At 40.0% G+C, this 20,100-nt stretch overlaps 3 protein-coding genes across 3 annotated transcripts in view; 2 read left to right on the forward strand and 1 right to left on the reverse strand.

Annotated features, from left to right (window-relative positions):
• Nucleotides 1-14,175, forward strand: part of LOC134821137 (glycosylphosphatidylinositol anchor attachment 1 protein-like) — a 38,658-nt gene extending 24,483 nt beyond the window's left edge. The window contains exons 12-13 of the mRNA XM_063831802.1: nucleotides 11,217-11,339; nucleotides 13,603-14,175. Of these exons, the coding sequence (XP_063687872.1) occupies nucleotides 11,217-11,339; nucleotides 13,603-13,905 (426 nt within the window). The 3' untranslated portion in view covers nucleotides 13,906-14,175. The remainder of the gene's footprint in view (nucleotides 1-11,216; nucleotides 11,340-13,602) is intronic.
• Nucleotides 1-20,100, reverse strand: part of LOC134821136 (zonadhesin-like) — a 36,962-nt gene that overhangs the window by 2,802 nt on the left and 14,060 nt on the right. Inside the window, exons 19-21 of the mRNA XM_063831800.1 lie at nucleotides 483-577; nucleotides 263-359; nucleotides 18-142 (exon numbers count right to left, since the gene is read on the reverse strand). Of these exons, the coding sequence (XP_063687870.1) occupies nucleotides 18-142; nucleotides 263-359; nucleotides 483-577 (317 nt within the window). The remainder of the gene's footprint in view (nucleotides 1-17; nucleotides 143-262; nucleotides 360-482; nucleotides 578-20,100) is intronic.
• Nucleotides 14,360-19,782, forward strand: LOC134820434 (phosphatidylinositol N-acetylglucosaminyltransferase subunit A-like). Its single transcript, XM_063830817.1, has 8 exons — nucleotides 14,360-14,988; nucleotides 15,249-15,363; nucleotides 15,549-15,634; nucleotides 16,872-17,066; nucleotides 17,846-17,946; nucleotides 18,084-18,177; nucleotides 18,456-18,596; nucleotides 18,803-19,782. Exons 1-8 carry the CDS (start codon nucleotides 14,479-14,481, stop codon nucleotides 18,944-18,946), a joined length of 1,386 nt encoding a protein of 461 aa, XP_063686887.1. The 5' UTR covers nucleotides 14,360-14,478; the 3' UTR covers nucleotides 18,947-19,782.

A 20,100-nucleotide genomic window follows, 5' to 3' on the forward strand; every position in this document is an offset into this window, starting at 1 on the left:
CTTGACAAAAAACTTACACTTTCGCCGGCTTTTGTGATAGTCATTTCCTCAGCGCTGCCAGGCCATATTTTAGCATAAGGAGGGGTCTTCTTCTTACCGTTTACCTTCAGTTCTCCTTCCGGTCCGAGATATACTTTAACCTCTGAAAAACGAAGTGGTGCTAAAAACAGTAGGTATTCTGAGCAAGGGGTTCACAGGTGTATTGTTGTGTGGCGTCAAAGTTGTATATTTAGCTGGAATTATGATTTAAAGGAAAACTTACTATTGATGATAATTTCCACAGCATCATTCCAAGCTACATTCTTGTTGTCACCCCTGTGTTTATTTGTTCCAATTACTTCAAAGTCTTCGGTTTTTATCTGAAATAGAAGCATTTTAGGAAGAGTTGATGCCAGTTGTGCTCCCTTAGGTATCACTATCAGCATTCATTTTCTCAAGAATCCAAGATTGATAGTTCCATTTCGTTGCTTGATATCACTTACGACGGTGAATCTGCAGTTTCCTCCCTGGAAGTCGTGTCTGTGTCCATCAAAACTCTTGTAATGGGGATCTCCCGTTACCAGACAAGTTGCTGGTTCTGAAGGAGTTATAATGTTAGGGTCCATCTAGGAGGATGATAAAACGGCATCAATCCGTTGTTTATTGTTTATCTTGTTTTTTATTGCAACGTCGAGAGGAGTTGAAATTATACTAGGCATTATGTAGCGTAAGTTAATGGAGGTAAAATAAGATGCAACTGGTCGGGGACGTATCTTCTAATGAAAAAACATAATTTGAATCTCAGTTTGCTATTTAACATGTAAAAAAAACAAACGCGAGGTGCCCCACCTTTAGCGCACAATTGCTGACAGTTCTCATCAGTGTACAACTCCTCGCCCTCCTCACACGTGACATCTTGTTCCTTACACTCACACTCAATATCTCCTTCCGCATTACACGTGCACAATTCAAACTCTCCTTCATCCCACGACTCAAACTCCTGCAAAGTTAATGTATGTTTTGAATTTAGCTCCATCTTTTTGCAAACCAGTCCTTCCAAAAAGCAATTCCACAATTAATTTGGTAATAACTGTGATTATGTAAACAGTTATTTTATCAATTGGTTACTTAACCAACCTCATAATCGCCCTCATCAGTGTGACAGACAGCGATGACCTCGAGTTCTATATCAACACAATCCGTAAAGTCCTCTTTAGTTACACACACTGTGTACTTTCCCTCTTCGTCGTCATCTGCATCACATACCTGTCGTGGTTTTGTAATTATTTTCACTCGGTTAGAGTTATCTGGATTTTATCATTTTTGGGCGAATAATATATAATGGATGGGAGTATTTTAACTTGGTTCAAAACCTGACAGCAAGGGATTTAAGAATGCATCTAACTGCTTGTAGAAAGCACAAATAGTTGTGTCTTAAAACATTAAAACTGGAGGGATCAAATAACGAGTCGAATTACTCATTACCTTGAGAGTTTTTCCACCATCTAGTAGTGTGAACTTTTCATCCTCGAAGTCTACTGGTTTATCAACAGGTCCTCTTGACCATTTGAACTCTTCGGCGTCAAACTCATCATCACTCACTATTTTAATCTGAACAAAAAATCAAGTTCTTACTATCGTATCACTTCATTTTTTTGCCTTAAATAAAGAAAGTTTATTTGCTAAAAAGCTAAAGGTGCTACTCTGGTCTTACGTCATAAACATTTTCTCTTAATTAATCAATCAATTATCGTGCTGGATCCTCCTCCACTCACCGACATAGTCTGACACTCTCCCATCATAACGACCCTAGGAGACTCTCCGTCAATATCAATGTAGTCAGCTGGAGGTATTGGAATAACCACCATGTCGAATTTACATTCTCCTACCACACCGTTAAACACTATCTCTGTTTTGTAGTCGTTATCATCGTGTTCGTAGACCGGCTATGGGGTTGATGGGTTTCGCTGTAGACTATGATTTTAATTATGCTTCGTAATTATGTGAATTGATTTCGTGTTCACCTTGAGACCTATTTAAGGTCTGTATATGATATTTTCTCGCCAGTCCATATAATATGAGACTATTTAACTTACATTAATTGTAAGGGTAAGTCTATCTTCGCTGAGTTTGAAGTTGTCAGGTAAACCCTCTGGGTCCAGTACGTCTCCGTTACTGAGCTTCCATGTGATCTGTAGTTAAAAATAGATAAAATATTTATTCTGGAATATTCTGTAATAATTCTATTCACCTTCGCCTTAAAAACCTAAAATATATGTCTGCTGAGTGCTAATACGTTTTTCACTTCTTAAGATCAATATGGCTTTTATTTCACGGTTGAGATGATAGACCATTTGGTCAAATTTCAGCTACAATAGTGATATCTTTGTTAACGCCTCATCGAAAGTAATATCCTATGAACAGTTTAATTAAAAGCTGTTAAACTTTTTGACAATACGAGAACTCCTGGACATCATCAGAAACTGTGCCTTTGCACATGACACACCTTAATTTTATGTCACTTTGTCATCTCCAACATTTTGGAGAACAATGACATGCTTTGAGATCTAAATTTAGGAGGACGTTCAAAACCTTAACAATAAACAAACTTAATAAGAAATGATTTAAACCAGGTATTTATCATAAAACCAGACACTTATTTTGATCTTTAACTGCTGCATTCTTTAATAGTTACAAATATGTAATAAAAGGTAACACTCACATCATCAGGCGAAACAAGTACACTTTCATGTAACACACACTGCATTTTGGCAGGTCCTCCGTTCTCCTTCAACTCTATCTTCTCTGCGTTCTCGTCAGTCCAATCAGCCAGACAAACCGGACAACATTGCCCAGTCTTACTGACTGGCACCTGGCCAGTAGGACAGGCCTGTACAAGCCACCGGGTCACAGTCCACAATACCACCGTCCCCACACAAGCAGGTCTCACATTTGTTTGTGTCGTTCCACGAGGCTCCGTTTTCTATGAACTTACCTTCGTGCATGCACTGACAGTCTACTGTGTCTATGCATCGTCCATCCTGCAGAACGGTACCTGAAGAGAAGGGGTACACTTAGAACTGCGTGGATGTAGAAGCGAGCCTACTGCCTTATAACGAGGTTATACTTAGGTTATTATTACTTAAGTTATAATACCTTTAAATAACCTAAGTAACTGAGCGAAGACAGTTTATTAAGGGGCGGGTGTTCATAGGGTAAAGCACATAATTTTGTCATTTTTTGGCAATTTTCCGACTGCCTGATATAAACCATGGGTTTTAACCTCGTCTGAAATTCCGATTTAGATGAAACCTCCACCATGTTATAGTAGACAGTCTAGGCAAGTTCTAACACAAAAATGATCGAAATTGCTGGGGTTGAAGATGTTCAAAAAAATTATTTTGAAAAAATGACAAAATTAGGTGACTTTACTTAATTTTGTCACCCCGAACCTAATTTTGTCACTTGAAGATTGTGTAAAAATTAACCGTTTCTCGGTATTTTAGACTACCTGGATGCATCATTCGAGCGCTTTTTTACCAACATTGACCTCAAAAATCCCAAAGATATGATGTTTTCATAGTTTTGTAGCTTGATGAAAAGATGACACTTTTTGGGTATCTAATCTTAGAAAATAGCCCCCAAATGCCCCTGAAACCACTGGCATCTTGAAAACTTTCTATGAAGCATGAATCAATATTGGTTACTGATTCACGAAACTATATTTACCAATACCTCTTTAAAACCCAGAATTACAGTATATTTCTCGGCGAAAATATGCTATTATAAGTGTTTAAATGCTATTATAAGTGCCTTATACATATCCTATGGGCAAAAAAACTTCAGAATAGTTGTATAAGGCCATTTTCAACACAATCTGTGATTTACAAGAAATTTGAGAAAGGTCGATTTTTTTGACAAAATTAGGTACTTTTGGCAAAATCGAACCTAATTTTGTCACCCTCTGTAACTTGAACAATAATTGCGCTAGAGACTTGAAAATTTGTACGTATACTTCTGCTGTAGAAGATATTTGAAATATGCAATGGCATGAAGCTAGCTCAATTACTTTTGAAATAGCAATAAATCAAAATTTTGAAAATTCCTTAAGAAAACTTTAAGGATCTTATTTATTTTTCGGGTTAACAGTTTCGCCTTCATTTTTGACACAGATGCAAAAGAGCTAGAAACTTAAACTTTGTACGAGCAGTTTCAGCAAAGTCTAAGCTTTCTTTTTATACACAAACCTTTTCTTTCAAGCTGAAATTCCGAGTCGAGGCAGTTTTTCAGAGCAAAATGACAAAATTAGGTACCCTGACAAAATTACGTGCCTTACCCTATTGGAAACGATCGCTTCAGTCAATATTTAAATGAGTAGAATACAAAATTGCTCTTGACTAGAGAAATAATTTGAAACAGAAAAGTGACCAAGATGATGAATATTGATGATGCTAACCTTGAGGACAATAACATCCCTCAACGCAGCTATCCTGGCAATCATCGGGAGAGGGATCAGCACATGTAGCGAAACATCCTTTACCACAACTATCGTATACCATAGTATCAGGGCACTCTAGCGGACAGAAACTACTCGATCTCCAGCCTGGAGGGGTTATACAGTTTTAGTTAAAATGTGGCCGGTATCAACTACCATTGTACTGATCACGTGACATTTGTCTGGGGTTATTTTAAATTTGGTAATTTTAAATCTTGAGATAATAATTTAGTAGTCCGTCTCACCTACTACAGGGTTTCCTGAATCAGCACATTGCTTAGCATAAGCATCAGCGTTCGCACACACATTGTCGTCATCGTCAGGGTCTATACAGGCATCAAACAGACAGTTCTGAGGGAAGATATAATGTTATTTGGACACTGTGATACGCTATCAAACGTTTCAGAATTATTCTCCTCTTTGAATACTCGCGAGACCTTTGGACCGCCGATTTGAGCGCGATGTTACAGATCATTGCGAGCGTGTGAAATTCCTCCTGAAAAACGTGCATACATGCAATCTGCACACTCGAGACAGCACCTCCCTCAGCTTGACATTCTTCAGTGCACACTGTTGCTGTACATACCGAAATACGGTGCTTCTATGGCAAGAAGTACATACAACCTCCACTCTTTTAGCTCTTATATGGCAAGAAGTAAATACAACCTCCACTCTTTTAGCTCTTATGTGGCAAGAAGTAAATACAACCTCCACTCTTTTAGCTCTTATGTGGCTAGAAGTAAATACAACTTCCACTCTTTTAGCTCTTATATGGCCACAGAACTTGTTAAAAATCCTACATGAATGTTTTGTACTTGCCTCAAACGACTGAGTTACGTCCACAGGACAGCTCTTAAAAGGCTCCTGCTTGTATCTAGAACAATACTGTTCAGCCCAGTTCCTCTCCGCTCGCGATACAAGATCACATGGGTCCACTGGTTCGGGTGCGTTTGGACAACCATCGTTGTTGTTGGAGACCCTGAAGGAATTGCCCATTTCATTGGGTCCACCTACTGCTTGGCCGTCCTTGTTCTTGAAGTCGTTGTTTGAATGACCGTCCCAGCTTCCACACAGTCCTTCTGTTCTCTCGTAATACGTTCCGTGGATCTAGGAATAAAGTAGTAGGGAAACGTCTTACAGTATAGTCGGTTCACTTTATGCTATTTTAAACGCAACACCAGTAAGGGGTTTAAGCCATAGGGAAAAAACGATCAACATAACCATAGATTAATTAATTAAGAATTACCCATATATTGATGGAACCACGAGGGTAACAGCCAACCCTGACCATTTTCTGGTTTTTAATGTAGATATGACACTCCTGACCGCGAACGCAGCTTACGTAATCTTCGGTATTGTAATATTTCTTAAAAGGAGTTGCGAGGTGTTGCGCGGTTCCGCCTGCAGGCGTGTACGTTATGCCATTGTTCATCTTGAACTGATCACCGTCGAACACGACGATGCAGTATCTGAAAAAGAAGCGTATGTGATTATTTTTATAGCAGTATGTGATTATTTTTACTGCAGTATGTGATTATTTTTACTGCAGTATGCGATTATTTTTAGTGCAGTATGTGATTATTTTTATTGCAGTATGTGATTATTTTTACTGCAGTACATGATTATTTTTACTGCAGTATGTGATTATTTTTACTGAAGACTGTAGGACTCGCACAGTTAGGGTGCACTTTTTCTTTAGAGTATCGATATTTTAATATCAGTATTGTAGCGACAACATTATTTTTAAAAACTGATTACAATTATTCATCGTACTACTGTTTAAAAGGAACCACGGGTGGAATTAGTCAACAAATATATTTGTCCTTCATCTTGGAAACTGATTCAGAGATATGAATAACGAAAGATACTTCGACCGGCACTGCATGATGGGCTTAAGCAGGCAGCATATTTAAAGGAAAAAACTTACTCGGTTAGGGCAACTGAACCGTATGCAACATTCTTTTGCCTGACCTCGAAGTCGAGCGTCTTCACCATAGTGTATGTACATATACCCTGGTAATCAAAATACTTGCCATCCCATGATCTGTAATGAGGATCTCCGGATCCGTAGCATGTACCTGACGCTGAGAGAGAGAGGGAGTGTTAGTACCAGGGCCATATGGATCAGGGATAGATTTAGCTTTATAATCAGCTGCAAATTGGTCAGATATTATAGACCGGGATTAAAACGTTGGGATTCCAGTTGTACTGATCACGTGACAAACAACCCTCATAAAGTTACAAATATAGCACTTTCGAGGAAGAAGTAAAAGCTGTTATTTTGACTCACGAGGAACACATCTGGCACAACAGTCATGTCCGACAGCTGGGATCATATTACTCGCACAAGAAACACCTTGTTCTTCTGCAGACCTACATCCACACCTAGGATGACACGTGTTATATCACGTGTGTTAGATGGTTCACACGTGTCATATCATGTGTGTTAGATGGCATTGCATCGGTAATCTTGGTTGCGAAATTACTCCTTCAGTCGTATATAAATAAATGATTGTGTTGTCTAAGATCGAATAATTCAGTTTTTATTACCATGTTCTGTAGAATTCAGTGATTAAATTATGGTTAACTTTAAGACTTTGGTGATTGTTGAGCACCTTACCGTATCATCCCGTAGAGCTGACAGGTACAAGCCTCACATTCGCTCATTCCTGAGTCTCTGTACGCATCAAGAGGCTTGGTAATCATAGTCTTGCCTGACTCCGACCTCGACACGCAGTTTATTTCTGTTAAGTGTAGGGGTGGTGTGTTATGATAACTGGTTTTGTGAATTATCTATCCACTGATTGCAATTATCATTTCAGCTATTCAAGCTCCATATATCATCAAAGTATTGATAACACCAACATTTTGAAACTTATATTATATATAAACTGATATAATATATAAGATATTATGTTTGTTACAATCTCAGAACATTGACGAACCTTGGCAGATTTCCAGATTTCTGGTCTGCATCTTAGACTTCATGTTGTTCCTCATTGCAGTGGCGACCTTGTTTGATGGAGGGAAGAAGGGAGTAAAGTCTGACTCTTTTGCTCCATTCACATATACCGCACCTTGTGTAATGAAATTTGTTTAAAGTTTACAATTTCCAAGCTAAATGGAGCGTAGTTTGGCGATTATTTGTTCATTCAAATCAGAAAGGTTACGAATGTCAAGTTTAGGGGTGCATTTTGTAGAGTGGCAGTATTTTTTGACAAATACAAACCTTGTCCATTTTCGATTTTCACGACCAAGTTGAATTCGGACAGGATTTTCTTGGAACATGTTCCAAAGTCTCTTCCAAACAGGAGTCCATTCTCGACGTATCCTAACTCCCAGCAGTGGTCCTTTGCATGGGGTCTGAGCAGTGACAATTAGTATAACTCGCATTAATAACTCTCGTATTTGTCGCACATGATTTGCTTTGGTAAAAAAATAGGCAAATGAAAGATTGTAAACGAACAAAATGTTAAACTTTTGAGGCCAGAATTTATTTCAAAATACCTGACATAAGCGATGTCATAGTTTTTGGAGTCCATCATATTGAACGCAATACCCAAGAAACCATAGCTGGTCGAGTATTTTCCGAGATCGGTCATTTTTAGGTCAGCTGATACTGCATAGTTCTTTGCCTTACCGAAACTACCTGTGGGAATATACAAATGTTTTTGAACTAGTTTGCTGGTTGAAGAGGACACATTCAAATTATAGTCCATATCTTGATAACTAAACTATTCGTCTCCAAAATGTTTGACACCTCTTTATCGTAACCCTTTTCATAAAAAAGCGACTGAACTAACCTTGTTTTGTCTGGCCATATGTAGGCCCAGAGACACAGAAATCCATACTCTCGACCTCCTGGAGGGTAGTCTGGACAATAGTCCCATCATCCTCCTCGTTCCTAGTCAGACATCCCTCAGTCGAGACAGACTGGAAGTTCGTGAAGCAAGAGTATGAGTCCCCGCCTGTAAAGGGGCTGTTAGTTTTCATGCTGGCCGCACTTATACTGACCAAACACCCTTCAAAAAGGAGGGGGCCATTCTGAAAACTTTTTCTTAACGAAAATTCAATTGCTCAGCGTCACAAAATAGCCTTCACCGGGGCAAAAAGGGCAGTATTGGTTGAGTGGAGCGAAAAGTATGGTTAAAATGCCCTTCTTTTGCCCCTCTTTTTAGCTCAATATTATTATCAATTTCATTCCCTTATTTTCGGCACGATCCAGCTCTAATCATTAGTCTGATATAATAGACAAAATTCCAGTTTCTAACCTGATTTAATCCCAACAAAAACTTACTTATTCCAGGTATAACCGCCTGAACCACATTCACAGCTGTTACCACCAAACACAATATTCCCAACAACATTCCAACCTTCCTTCTTTAAATCAGCATATATAAAACAAGTACAGAAGTAAGAAAACGTATTAAAGGATGATGAGCAGTCAGATAGACGTAGTCTGATTGAGAGCCTCACGGAAAGATGTCAATCGCACCGTCCTGTCTCAGACTTGGGACTAGTGATTTAGTGTGTAATAGAGAAAGGAGGAGGAGGAGGAGCAGAGAATGACAGTTATGTGTCTTGTAATTGTCTGTATGTTCAAAACAGAGCATTGTTTTTCTTACACCTACACGTGTAAACTACTCCTGTGTCTTATTCGGTGTGGAAATACTCGGCACATTCCGTATACTTCATACAGTTCAGAGCTGAAGGAGTGAGGAGAAGGAGGGGTAAGTGAGGAGAAGGAGGAGTAAGTGAGGAGAAGGAGGAGTAAGTGAGGAGAAGGAGGAGTAAGTGAGGTGAAGAAGGAGTAAGTGAGGAGAAGGAGGAGTAAGTTAGGAGAAGGAGGAGTAAGTGAGGTGAAGGAGGAGTAAGTGAGGAGAAGGAGGAGTAAGTGAGGAGAAGGAGGAGTAAGTGAGGAGAAGGAGGGGTAAGTGAGGAGAAGGAGGGGTAAGTGAGGAGAAGGAGGAGTAAGTGAGGAGAAGGAGGAGTAAGTGAGGAGAAGGAGGAGTACGTGAGGAGAAGGAGGAGTAAGTGAGGAGAAGGAGGAGTAAGTGAGGAGAAGGAGGAGTAAGTGAGGAGAAGGAGGGGTAAGTGAGGAGAAGGAGGAGTAAGTGTGGAGAAGGAGGAGTAAGTGAGGAGAAGGAGGGGGAAAAGAGAGGAGATGTTAGTTGTTAGATGTCACGTTGTCGTTGTAGAGCTATTTTGCCACACCTTTTTACGCTCTTACCTATAAAGGTTACTACACTTATTTCAAGATATCTCGGCTTCTGATTGGAGTAGGGAGCTCAACTTAGGCATGGAAATATTCAGAATTAATTAGCATTATTAAAGAAGGGAGGTAGAGCACGGTTCTAGAGATTCTATAGCTTATTGTACTGGGCGAAACATCTTTTTTCAGGTGAAACTTCTAATTTTAGTTCATTTTCAAAATACTTAAATTATACAGGTAAAACACTGATTTACCGTCAACTTCTGGAAAATAATTCGGTAAATTGGGGTTTTGATTTGAGTCACAAATATGATTTCATGGTTTCAACAGTGTGGGGGCAATGATCTAAAATGGAATAAATTTCAATTTAGTATTTTACTCAATGGTCTTTCCATTTTACCCATTTAGCTGGGCAGTATTCCTCAATAAAAGGAGGTAAATTGTACATTGTAAATTGTACATTTTACATTCTTACCTGAAATACTGCAACTAAAACACTGCTTAACAGAGCAGGTGTGTTCATCAATCAACAGACCAATAAAACCCACGACTGACGACAGTAACTGTAAGCTGATAACAATAATAAGGATATTTTCAGTTTCCTACGAAGAAGACAGGGCGAGTGGTACAGAGCGCACTAATAATAATAATACAATATCCTCAGTTTCCCACGAAGAAGACTGGGCGAGTGGTACAGAGCGCACTAATAATAATAATACAATATCCTCAGTTTCCCACGAAGAAGACTGGGCGAGTGGTACAGAGCGCACTAATAATAACAATACAATATCCTCAGTTTCCTACGAAGAAGACAGGGAGAGTGGTACAGAGCGCACTAATAATAATAATACAATATCCTCAGTTTCCCACGAAGAAGACAGGGCGAGTGGTACAGAGCGCACTAATAATAACAATACAATATCCTCAGTTTCCTACGAAGAAGACAGGGCGAGTGGTACAGAGCGCACTAATAATAATAATACAATATCCTCAGTTTCCCACGAAGAAGACAGGGCGAGTGGTACAGAGCGCACTAATAATAACAATACAATATCCTCAGTTTCCCACGAAGAAGACAGGGCGAGTGGTACAGAGCGCACTAATAATAACAATACAATATCCTCAGTTTCCCACGAAGAAGACAGGGCGGGTGGTACAGAGCGCACTAATAATAACAATACAATATCCTCAGTTTCCCACGAAGAAGGCAGGGCGAGTGGTACAGAGCGCACTAATAATAACAATAATAACGATATCCTCAGTTTCCCACGAAGAAGACAGGGCGAGTGGTACAGAGCGCACTAATAATAACAATAATAACGATATCCTCAGTTTCCCACGAAGAAGACAGGGCGAGTGGTACAGAGCGCACTGATAATAACAATACAATATCCTCAGTTTCCCACGAAGAAGACAGGGCGAGTGGTACAGAGCGCCCTAATAATAACAATACAATATCCTCAGTTTCCCACGAAGAAGACAGGGCGAGTCGTACAGAGCGCCCTAATAATAACAATACAATATCCTCAGTTTCCCACGAAGAAGACAGGGCGAGTGGTACAGAGCGCCCTTCTGCTGGCAGTTAATCCTCTAGTTCTAGTGTTGGAGTACAGTTACGTGTACGTCTACCTGCACCTCCCTGATCAATTACAGGTATGTATAATCTTTCTTGCTTTTAAAATCAATAACATTTATTTCTTCGGATTTATGTATTTTTTTATTTCAAAATTGTTTTGACGACTGTCTCAATTTCTACGACTACTAGACATGTAGATTGTAGATTGTAGATTGTAGATGCTATTAGACAAATTAAAATGACTTTAATAAGTTGGTACATTTGATTTGAAAGATAAAACACGATATAAATTGATCTCTTCTACGGGGAAAAACAACAACATGAATACACGACGCCGAAGACACTATTTTGGCTTTCTTTAATCTTTAATCTACTGTGCAAATAGCAATACTCTCTATTCGTTGTGCTAGAACCTAATCCAAAATCAAGAGTCCACAAATCAGAGTAAAGAAGCTTTGTAAAGTAAAATAAAGAGATATTATTGCATTTGAACTTCTCAGTCCATGGAAAGGAAATGTTAAGGTCTATCCTGGATATCGACAGCAGCAGAATCGGTAATATCCTATTCCAAGCCCTTCCAGAATGGCCGAGTCGTCAGCCTTCACCTCGTCAAAACGAACGTCTGTGTTACCCGCTGTAGCACATCCGTAGTTGTAGAACATGCCTACTTGATCAGTGTAAGATGTTGCCTTTCCAACGGTCCCCTGGATAGAAACATCTGCATCACAGATACTGTATATTGTTTTGGCACATTGAACCGCACACGACTCGGTATTTTCTTTTGCTAGCACCATATTACCCCTGGGTCCGGAACCTCCTGTAGCAGTGCTCCCCCGGCAAGCGGCTGCAGCAGCAACATGGAGGCTGTACCACGCCATCTCCTTCTGTATCTCAGACACTTCGTTCCGTAATACTTCCACCTCTTTTTTTGCTTCCAGCTCACTCTTGACTGCTTCTCTGATAGAAATCCGCACTATCTCCTCTTCTATTGAACACGCTTCGCTAGGTGCCATCAGCGTTAACAGTAAAACTGCAGCAGTCACAATGTTTTTCATTCCTAGGCAATGAATAATGTTAGAAAAAATTTACAAAATATATGAAGGTGGAAATAAATGAAGATTTAAAGCCAATCCAATTCAAAGATTTGAATAAAATTTGAAACAGTCGTTCGACTGATGAGTGCACATTCGGGAAACAATATTTTCATTTTCTGACAAAAATGTCCTGAACTAACCAAGTAACCACTGCCCGAAGATGCCTAATGAATGAATGAATGTCACCAGATAACGACCAGATAAACCCTCTCTCTAAATGTTTTAAATATTTACTTTTTTCTTTCGGCAATAATTGAATTATGACATCAAATTGACAAGTTAACAGGACCGTTTACAATGAGATAAATTCCGCCGTATAAATAACGGCAAACAATGCAGCCATATTAGCACCATCGTGTCCGTGAGCAAATATTTTATCGTGGGATTCTTTTGTAAATTACCACATTTTACTGGTTCTGGATTCTTCCTATTCACCTGGGCCCATAAGAGCATAAGAAAACAATGTTCACTAAAGAATCACACCGAGTTAAGAAGGGGCGAACAGAACTTAGGAGTAAGGAGTCTCCCTAAGGATTAAGGACTCAGGAGCTGGTTTTCAGATGAATACAAATTCAAAGGGTTCTTATTTATTGAGCCGGTGCTTTTCTGCGGCAAGTTCACCGGCAAAATTTGACAATTGTCACCACCAATGGCGACAGTGGCGAAGCCGCCCTGCCAAATATAAAAGCTTACAGTTTTGGACCTCTTCATCGGCCATCGCGGTAACTCTCACTATTCATAAAACAATTTCTTATAACATTTACTTAAAACTCCAGTTGATTTACTGACTTACACCAGGGATCAGTTTTAGGAGCTGTGCACGAGCACGCTACCTCCGTTATCGAGAGCAAGTACACACCACGTGTTATGACGTCACACCACGTGTTATGACGTCACACCACGTGTTATGACGTCACACCACGTGTTTACTGACACTGTTTACACCAGGGATCAGTTTTAGGAGCTGTGCACGAGCACGCTACCTCCGTTATCGAGAGCAAGTACACACCACGTGTTATGACGTCACACCACGTGTTATGACGTCACACCACGTGTTATGACGTCACACCACGTGTTTACTGACACTTTCCACCAGGGATCAGTTTTAGGAGTTGTGCACGAGCACGCTACCTCAGTTATCGAGAGCAAGTACACACCACGTGTTATGACGTCATAACACGTGTTATGACGTCACACCACGTGTTATGACGTCACACCACGTGTTTACTGACACTGTTTCCACCAGGGATCAGTTTTAGGAGCTGTGCACGAGCACGCTACCTCAGTCATCGAGAGCAAGTACACGCTGGGCGTGTGGACGTGGAGTGCTTACAGCTACCTACTGCTCCCCGTATGGGCCCTGCAGTGGACCCTGCATCTTCCTGACATATCTGAGGTTAAGGAGATTGAGATGAGGGTGAGGGTGAGGAGGTTACTACCAATGAGGAGGTTACCTGTGAGGAGGTTACCAGTGAGGGGGTTGGAGATGGAAAGGATAAAACTGAGTAGTAATATGGATTATGGAGTAGGGAAATGTTTATTAATGTAGCGTTTAGGTATTATAAATGCGTTTAAATGCACTATAATTTGTATTTTTGGCTATTAGCAAAGCCATTTGGATTGGTCAGCAGAATCTCTTTCATTTCAGAATCTTGCTGTTTTTTTTAATGTTTCGTTTTCGTTCTTGAGTATTTGATATTCTTCAGGATATTCTATATCTTATTTTTCATCGCTAGTTTTGTTTCATATATTAAATATAAATCCTTTTATGGATGACTTGCCATGCGCATGCGTTGCGTTGCGGTTCTCGCAATTTTTATTCATCATTTTATTTTTGTAACTGTGACGATGAAAATAATTCCGGTAGTGTAGCAGGTAGACTGTAGAGTTAATAATAACTCCAAATTTACTGTCGATTTATCACTAAACTTTATACGACAAGTTAAGAAACTATAACTATAATCCACTGATATCCACTCACCCCGTTACTCTTTAATAGGTACCGTGTTTTCATGAAATCTCCTACTATGTAACCGACCTCACTACATCAGCCTTCAGTCCGTCACCATCTCCGGGATCTTCTGCTCACTACATCCAGCCCTCAGTCTGTCACCATCTCCGGATGAAAATCTGTCTCATCTCGGACTTTTTCTACCCAAACTTCGGCGGAGTAGAATGCCACATTTACAATCTAGCCCAGAACCTGTACAAACGAGGTCACAAAGTTATCATAGTTACACACTGCTACGATGATAGGGTCGGGGTCAGGTACCTGAAACCTTTTATAAAGGTCTACTACATCCCATTCTATATGCTCATACGCCTTGTTATTGTTCCTAACTTCTTCATATCCCTTCCCGTCCTTAGACACATATTTGTCAGAGAACAAATTGAGATTGTTCATGGTCATGCTGCTTTTTCTACTTTCGCGTTGGATGCGTTACTCAGCGCCAAGATGATGGGCTTACGGACAGTATTCACCGACCACTCTCTCTTCGGTTTTAACGATTTCGGAGCGATAATGACGAATAAGATGCTAGAGTTCACCCTGGGTGACATTGATGGTGTTATATGTGTGTCTCACACTAGCAAGGAAAATACTGTGCTGAGAGCACGGATTAGCCCCAGTAAGGTACGGACACTGTCTTTAACAGTCTAGTTAGATCTTTTTATGAGAACGGTAATTTTGCAGTTTTATAAAATTCTTGTTTAATTTTTATCCTCTTATCGTGGCGCCTTATCATAATATTGAGCTAATCGAATGTTATAATTCAATAAGAAAATATTAGGCATAAGAAATTTCATGAAGTAAGTAATAGTTGATTTTAAGAAAAGTGCATCACCTCTCTACTGTTAGCAACACATACTTCTAGCTAACTTAGTACTGTTCAGGTACGAGTGATCCCTAACGCGATAGATACCTCACTGTTTGTTCCAACAGATAGCCCCCCGGATAGCCGGGATGAGATTGTGATTGTTGTCATGTCGCGACTCGTCTACAGAAAAGGTGATTGTTTGTTGACAGCTGACATTCGAAGCATTGGTGATTGGGTAATGGATATAGGACTCCAGTCCCTAGTAGTAAGCCCTTCAAGATAACTTACATTGGACATAAGAATTTCTCTTTTAGTTATAACTAAGATTACTTATAAATAAGTAATCACCCGAAGTTTAAAATCTTTCGTTTTTCAGGTATTGATCTGTTGTCAGGAATCATCCCAAAGATGTGTTCTGCAGATAAAAGAGTAAAGTTTCTAATCGGGGGAGACGGTCCCAAGGTGATAAAACCGATTGTTTTTTTCAGTCTTTTTGATTACATTTAAAACTTCACTGTATCTTGTCCGACTGTGAATGCCTCTAAGGGCTAAGGATCCTGGATCGGTTACAAAACGAGATTTTGACACGCACTTTCGAAACAAGCACATGCAACATGGACAGACATCATGAATTGAACTTCAGATTTATCAAAACTAACGATCAAATGTTCAACTTTGTACACCATTTGATCGGTGACGGACAACTAGGAACCTTCCAATTTTACCTAGTTAACTAATTAACATGCAAGCTTGGGAAATCCAATCAGCTCCGACAACTAGGAACTTTCGGACCCGGCTCACGTCCGTAATGTGAACCCATACCGAGAGCTCAAACACTTCTTAATATCTATACTATAATTTAAACTTGACGAAATTTCCCCGGCAACGGGGACATAGAAGAAAAAACACCGAAAATCGACCTCAAAATGACCCTCTGGTGAAGCCAAACCCAGCTCGCAAATGGAGTTGAAACCTCGCCATTTTTAGCAGGGTTGTAGAAAAAGGATAGGAATAGGCTATAGCATTCTTAGAATTTTGATTTAGGCTTTAGATTTTTTATAATTAACGTCGGAAGTGAGGTAAAATAACCGTTAGAATAATGTCGTTATTTTAGCAAAGGTTTACTGCGCTGTTGCGTAGCAACGTTAAAATGCACGTGCGCGAGCAAGGACATCTTAACTACGCGCGTTGTTATGCTGTATGCTACGTCATAACTTCAAAACTAGCTCACATTTACGCTCACGCTATGACTTATATTCATAACTTTGGTTGTGATTGGTATTTTTTGATGCGGTAAAAAGTATCGTTTTGGGAATCCGAATACTAACAACGCTGTCGCCATTGTTAAATAAATTCCATTATGTCTACTGTATAACAGAGCTGTATGATGAAGAGAAATTAAAACATAACTGATTTTTAAAATTTCCTCGAACAAAGCTTTCGACTAGCGGGTTTCTAGTACCTTATGAGTATGAGTATTGCTGAAAGCAGCTACTTACTAAACTGTCATTTGAACCCTACCCAGGTTCTTGGTTGTCCGACTGTTAGGATGGTTATAATATGCATCACATCACAAATGATACGTCACTGATCGGGCCATGTGATGTGATACCTGTGGGAGGCCGGAATGAGAGGTTCCTAGTTGCCCATTTGATCCATTTGATCCACTTAAAACACAACCTGATCTCCAACCTCCCAGAGACTGATGTTAGAGGAGCTGCGAGAACAGTACCGGTTACACGAACGAGTAATCCTACTGGGTAACGTGGAGCAGAGCAGGGTCAGGGACGTTCTGATTCAGGGTCACATCTTCCTTAACACCTCCCTGACAGAGGCCTTCTGTATGGCTATTGTCGAGGCTGTGTCTTGTGGCCTTCCTGTTGTCAGTACTGCTGTGAGTATTTTGGGGAGGAGGGAGGAGGGAGGAGGGAGGAGGGAGGAGGGAGGAGGGAGGAGGGAGGAGGGAGGAGGGAGGAGGGAGGAGGGAGGAGGGAGGAGGGAGGAGGGAGGAGGGAGGAGGGAGGAGGGAGGAGGGAGGAGGGAGGAGGGAGGAGGGAGGAGGGAGGAGGGAGGAGGGAGGAGGGAGGGGGGAGGAGGGAGGAGGGAGGAGGGAGGAGGGAGGAGGGAGGAGGGAGGAGGGAGGAGGGAGGAGGGAGGGGGGGTTTTGCTGTGGGAGGAGAGGGATGGGGAATTCAGGATGTATCATCGCTGAATGTCTTGATTACAGTGAGGGTCGGAATACTTAAATAATTAAAGTTTATGAAAAGCTGTAAGGTAGTTATGCAGGTTGGTGATATAGTAGAGGTTAACAAGTGTTTTGCAGGTTGTTAAAAAGTGTTTTGCAGGTTGTTAACAAGTGTTTTGCAGGTTGTTAACAAGTGTTTTGCAGGTTCTTAACAAGTGTTTTGCAGGTTCTTAACAAGTGTTTTGCAGGTTCTTAACAAGTGTTTTGCAGATTGTTAACAATGTTTTGAAGGTTGTTAACAAGTGTTTTGCAGGTTGTTAACAAGTGTTTTGCAGGTTCTTAACAAGTGTTTTGCAGATTGTTAACAATGTTTTGAAGGTTGTTAACAAGTGTTTTGCAGGTTGTTAACAAGTGTTTTGCAGGTTCTTAACAAGTGTTTTGCAGGTTGTTAACAAGTGTTTTGAAGGTTCTTAACAAGTGTTTTGCAGGTTGGTGGTATAGTAGAGGTGTTCCCTGCTGATTTCGTGTGTCTTGCGGAGGATACAAGCACGGAGGCTCTCACTAAGGGTCTCTTACAAACTATCAGCAAGTAAGACTGGGGACTGAGCCTTAAAACTGAGTTTATACACACGCTTACTTCTCTTCAGTTTAATTCTATCATCGTGATCTACATTATTCAATGAATTAAGTAATTAATGAGATAACAATGCGTTATTCTCCGTCTAGGATAGACGCTGGAGACGCCCCACAGCCACAAGAGTTACACAGACAAGTTAAGAACATGTACAGTTGGGCTGACGTGACACGGAGAACAGAACAGGTACTGTTTAAACCTTCACTTAATCGTTAACCAGGAGAATATACCCAGTTAAGGGGATGTATGGTAGTTTTTAATGGGATTTACTGTAGTTTACCACAAATCAAAATTTTGGGAATAAAAGCAGTGTTTTGATTTTGTTATCTTGTTTATTTTCCATTTATTTGTAGTATTTCTGGTATTGTACGTGGTTTTACCACAATGTTGTGTTTTGTTGACCACAATGTTGTGTTTTGTTAACCACAAGGTTGTGTTTTGTGTTGACACACGTCTCCCCGCAGGTGTACAAGGAATGTAGCTCAGACTCCTCGCTGACTGACCGTCTGACGGTGCAGCGGTCACGTGGTCCGGTGGCGGGTGTATTGTACTGCATTTGTTACGCTATCTCTTATCTAGTCCTCGCTATCACCACATACTTTCAGGTTCTAGCACATCTGACTACGTTTAAAATTAGTTAGTAGCATATACAAACCTGTGCACTTGGTTTTACCCGAAGATCACGTTATAGATATTTTACTGTGTTAATCACATTTAGTTTTAGATTATTTATCTTTTATGACGCATAACCGTACTTCAATCTGTCCTTTTAAAGTCATGTAGGATTCTGTAAGACCTATCTTATTTACAGCCGGAGCACACGATTGAGACAGTGCCCTATGTCTACGAGGGTGGAAGAAGGGAGGAGGGACGACCCAACACGCTGGGCAGAAACCAATCAGAACGCTTGAAATACGAAGAATTTTCTAAGTCGAACAATACGAAGTCTCTATGACATATCACATATGATATGGAATTCACAATAGCAGTACTAAATTTCGAGATGAAATAAGATTCAAATTCGATTTAATGTGCTTGGACTTTGGAATAAATTTGCTGCCCCCCCCCCCCCCCCCCCCCCCCCCCCTCCCAATAACTACCTGTCCCCGAGCGACTGGTTGGGAGCAAAAACCGTAAAGCGATATTTTTTCGTGGAAGTTTTGCATTTTCTTCATTCTAAAAATGATGTCGAAGTCGGTTATCCTATCACAGTTTTAATTTTTCTTCTTTGTTTGTAAATTGTGTAGTAAACCAATGAGGATGTGGCACTTCTATTTATTGGTTATTGAATTTTTATCGCATTGATTCTCTTTTTTTTCTAATGCTTTTTTTACATTTATTTACTTTGTAGAGTATAAGTCTGAGATTTTTTCTTTAGTTTGAATTTGAATTGTGTTATAATATTAATATTAATGTGAAGGATACTCAATGATATAAGGAGCAGGTCGGAAGACGTCAGTTCGACGTGACGGCATATCGTAGACTTCGAGCCCAATCTCAATAAAGCTGGAACTATGTTTGTAAGATTGTAATTGTATGATTTTAAAGGTTTTGGGCTACAGTAGTACGGATTTTGGGACTTTCCAAGAAATCCGACTCAGTTCCGTTGACTTTCACGGTAAATTCTGCACTACGTAACCGGAACCCTTTACCAAACCTTAAATCCACCGTAGCATATTTCAGTTGAATTCCGTTGAACTGTTTCTCGGATATAATACCCTTATATTTTATACATCTTGCTGAACCGGATACTTGATAGTTACTTTTAGCTAAAGTTGTCATCTAATATATAATAGATTGTTTTATTTGTATACGTCGCTGTCTAACAAGCAAGTGTTGCAGTATCTCGGCGTTACTATCATGTATTGCACTGCACTAGGATAATGATTAATCACTCTACTCTACTAACAAGAATTTCGCCGCGGTTAAACCACGCACGATCAATTTTCCCTACGATGTACTTGTACCATCAATTCTTTTGAGTGAAAAGTGTGACTGAAAAAAAGTGAAACATATTTACATACTGGTTATGGTTGGTGGGCTAGACAGTGAAACACGCAAATTTAGTGTATACTTCGTTAAATTACATCATTAGCTACAAAGGAATTA

Source organism: Bolinopsis microptera, chromosome 9, assembly GCF_026151205.1.
Source record: "Bolinopsis microptera isolate Bmic1 chromosome 9, MBARI_Bmic_1.0, whole genome shotgun sequence".
In the NCBI taxonomy this organism is placed as follows: Eukaryota; Metazoa; Ctenophora; class Tentaculata; order Lobata; family Bolinopsidae; genus Bolinopsis; species Bolinopsis microptera.

What these genes read in the sequence shown, in the direction of transcription:
- LOC134820434 (XM_063830817.1), top strand. Translation starts at nt 14,479, where the DNA reads ATGAAAATCTGTCTCATCTCGGACTTTTTCTACCCAAACTTCGGCGGA. An exon ending in TTCCTGTTGTCAGTACTGCT is followed by an intron (nt 17,067 to 17,845) that starts GTGAGTATTTTG and finishes AGTGTTTTGCAG; the next exon opens with GTTGGTGGTATAGTAGAGGT. An exon ending in CTATCACCACATACTTTCAG is followed by an intron (nt 18,597 to 18,802) that starts GTTCTAGCACAT and finishes TCTTATTTACAG; the next exon opens with CCGGAGCACACGATTGAGAC.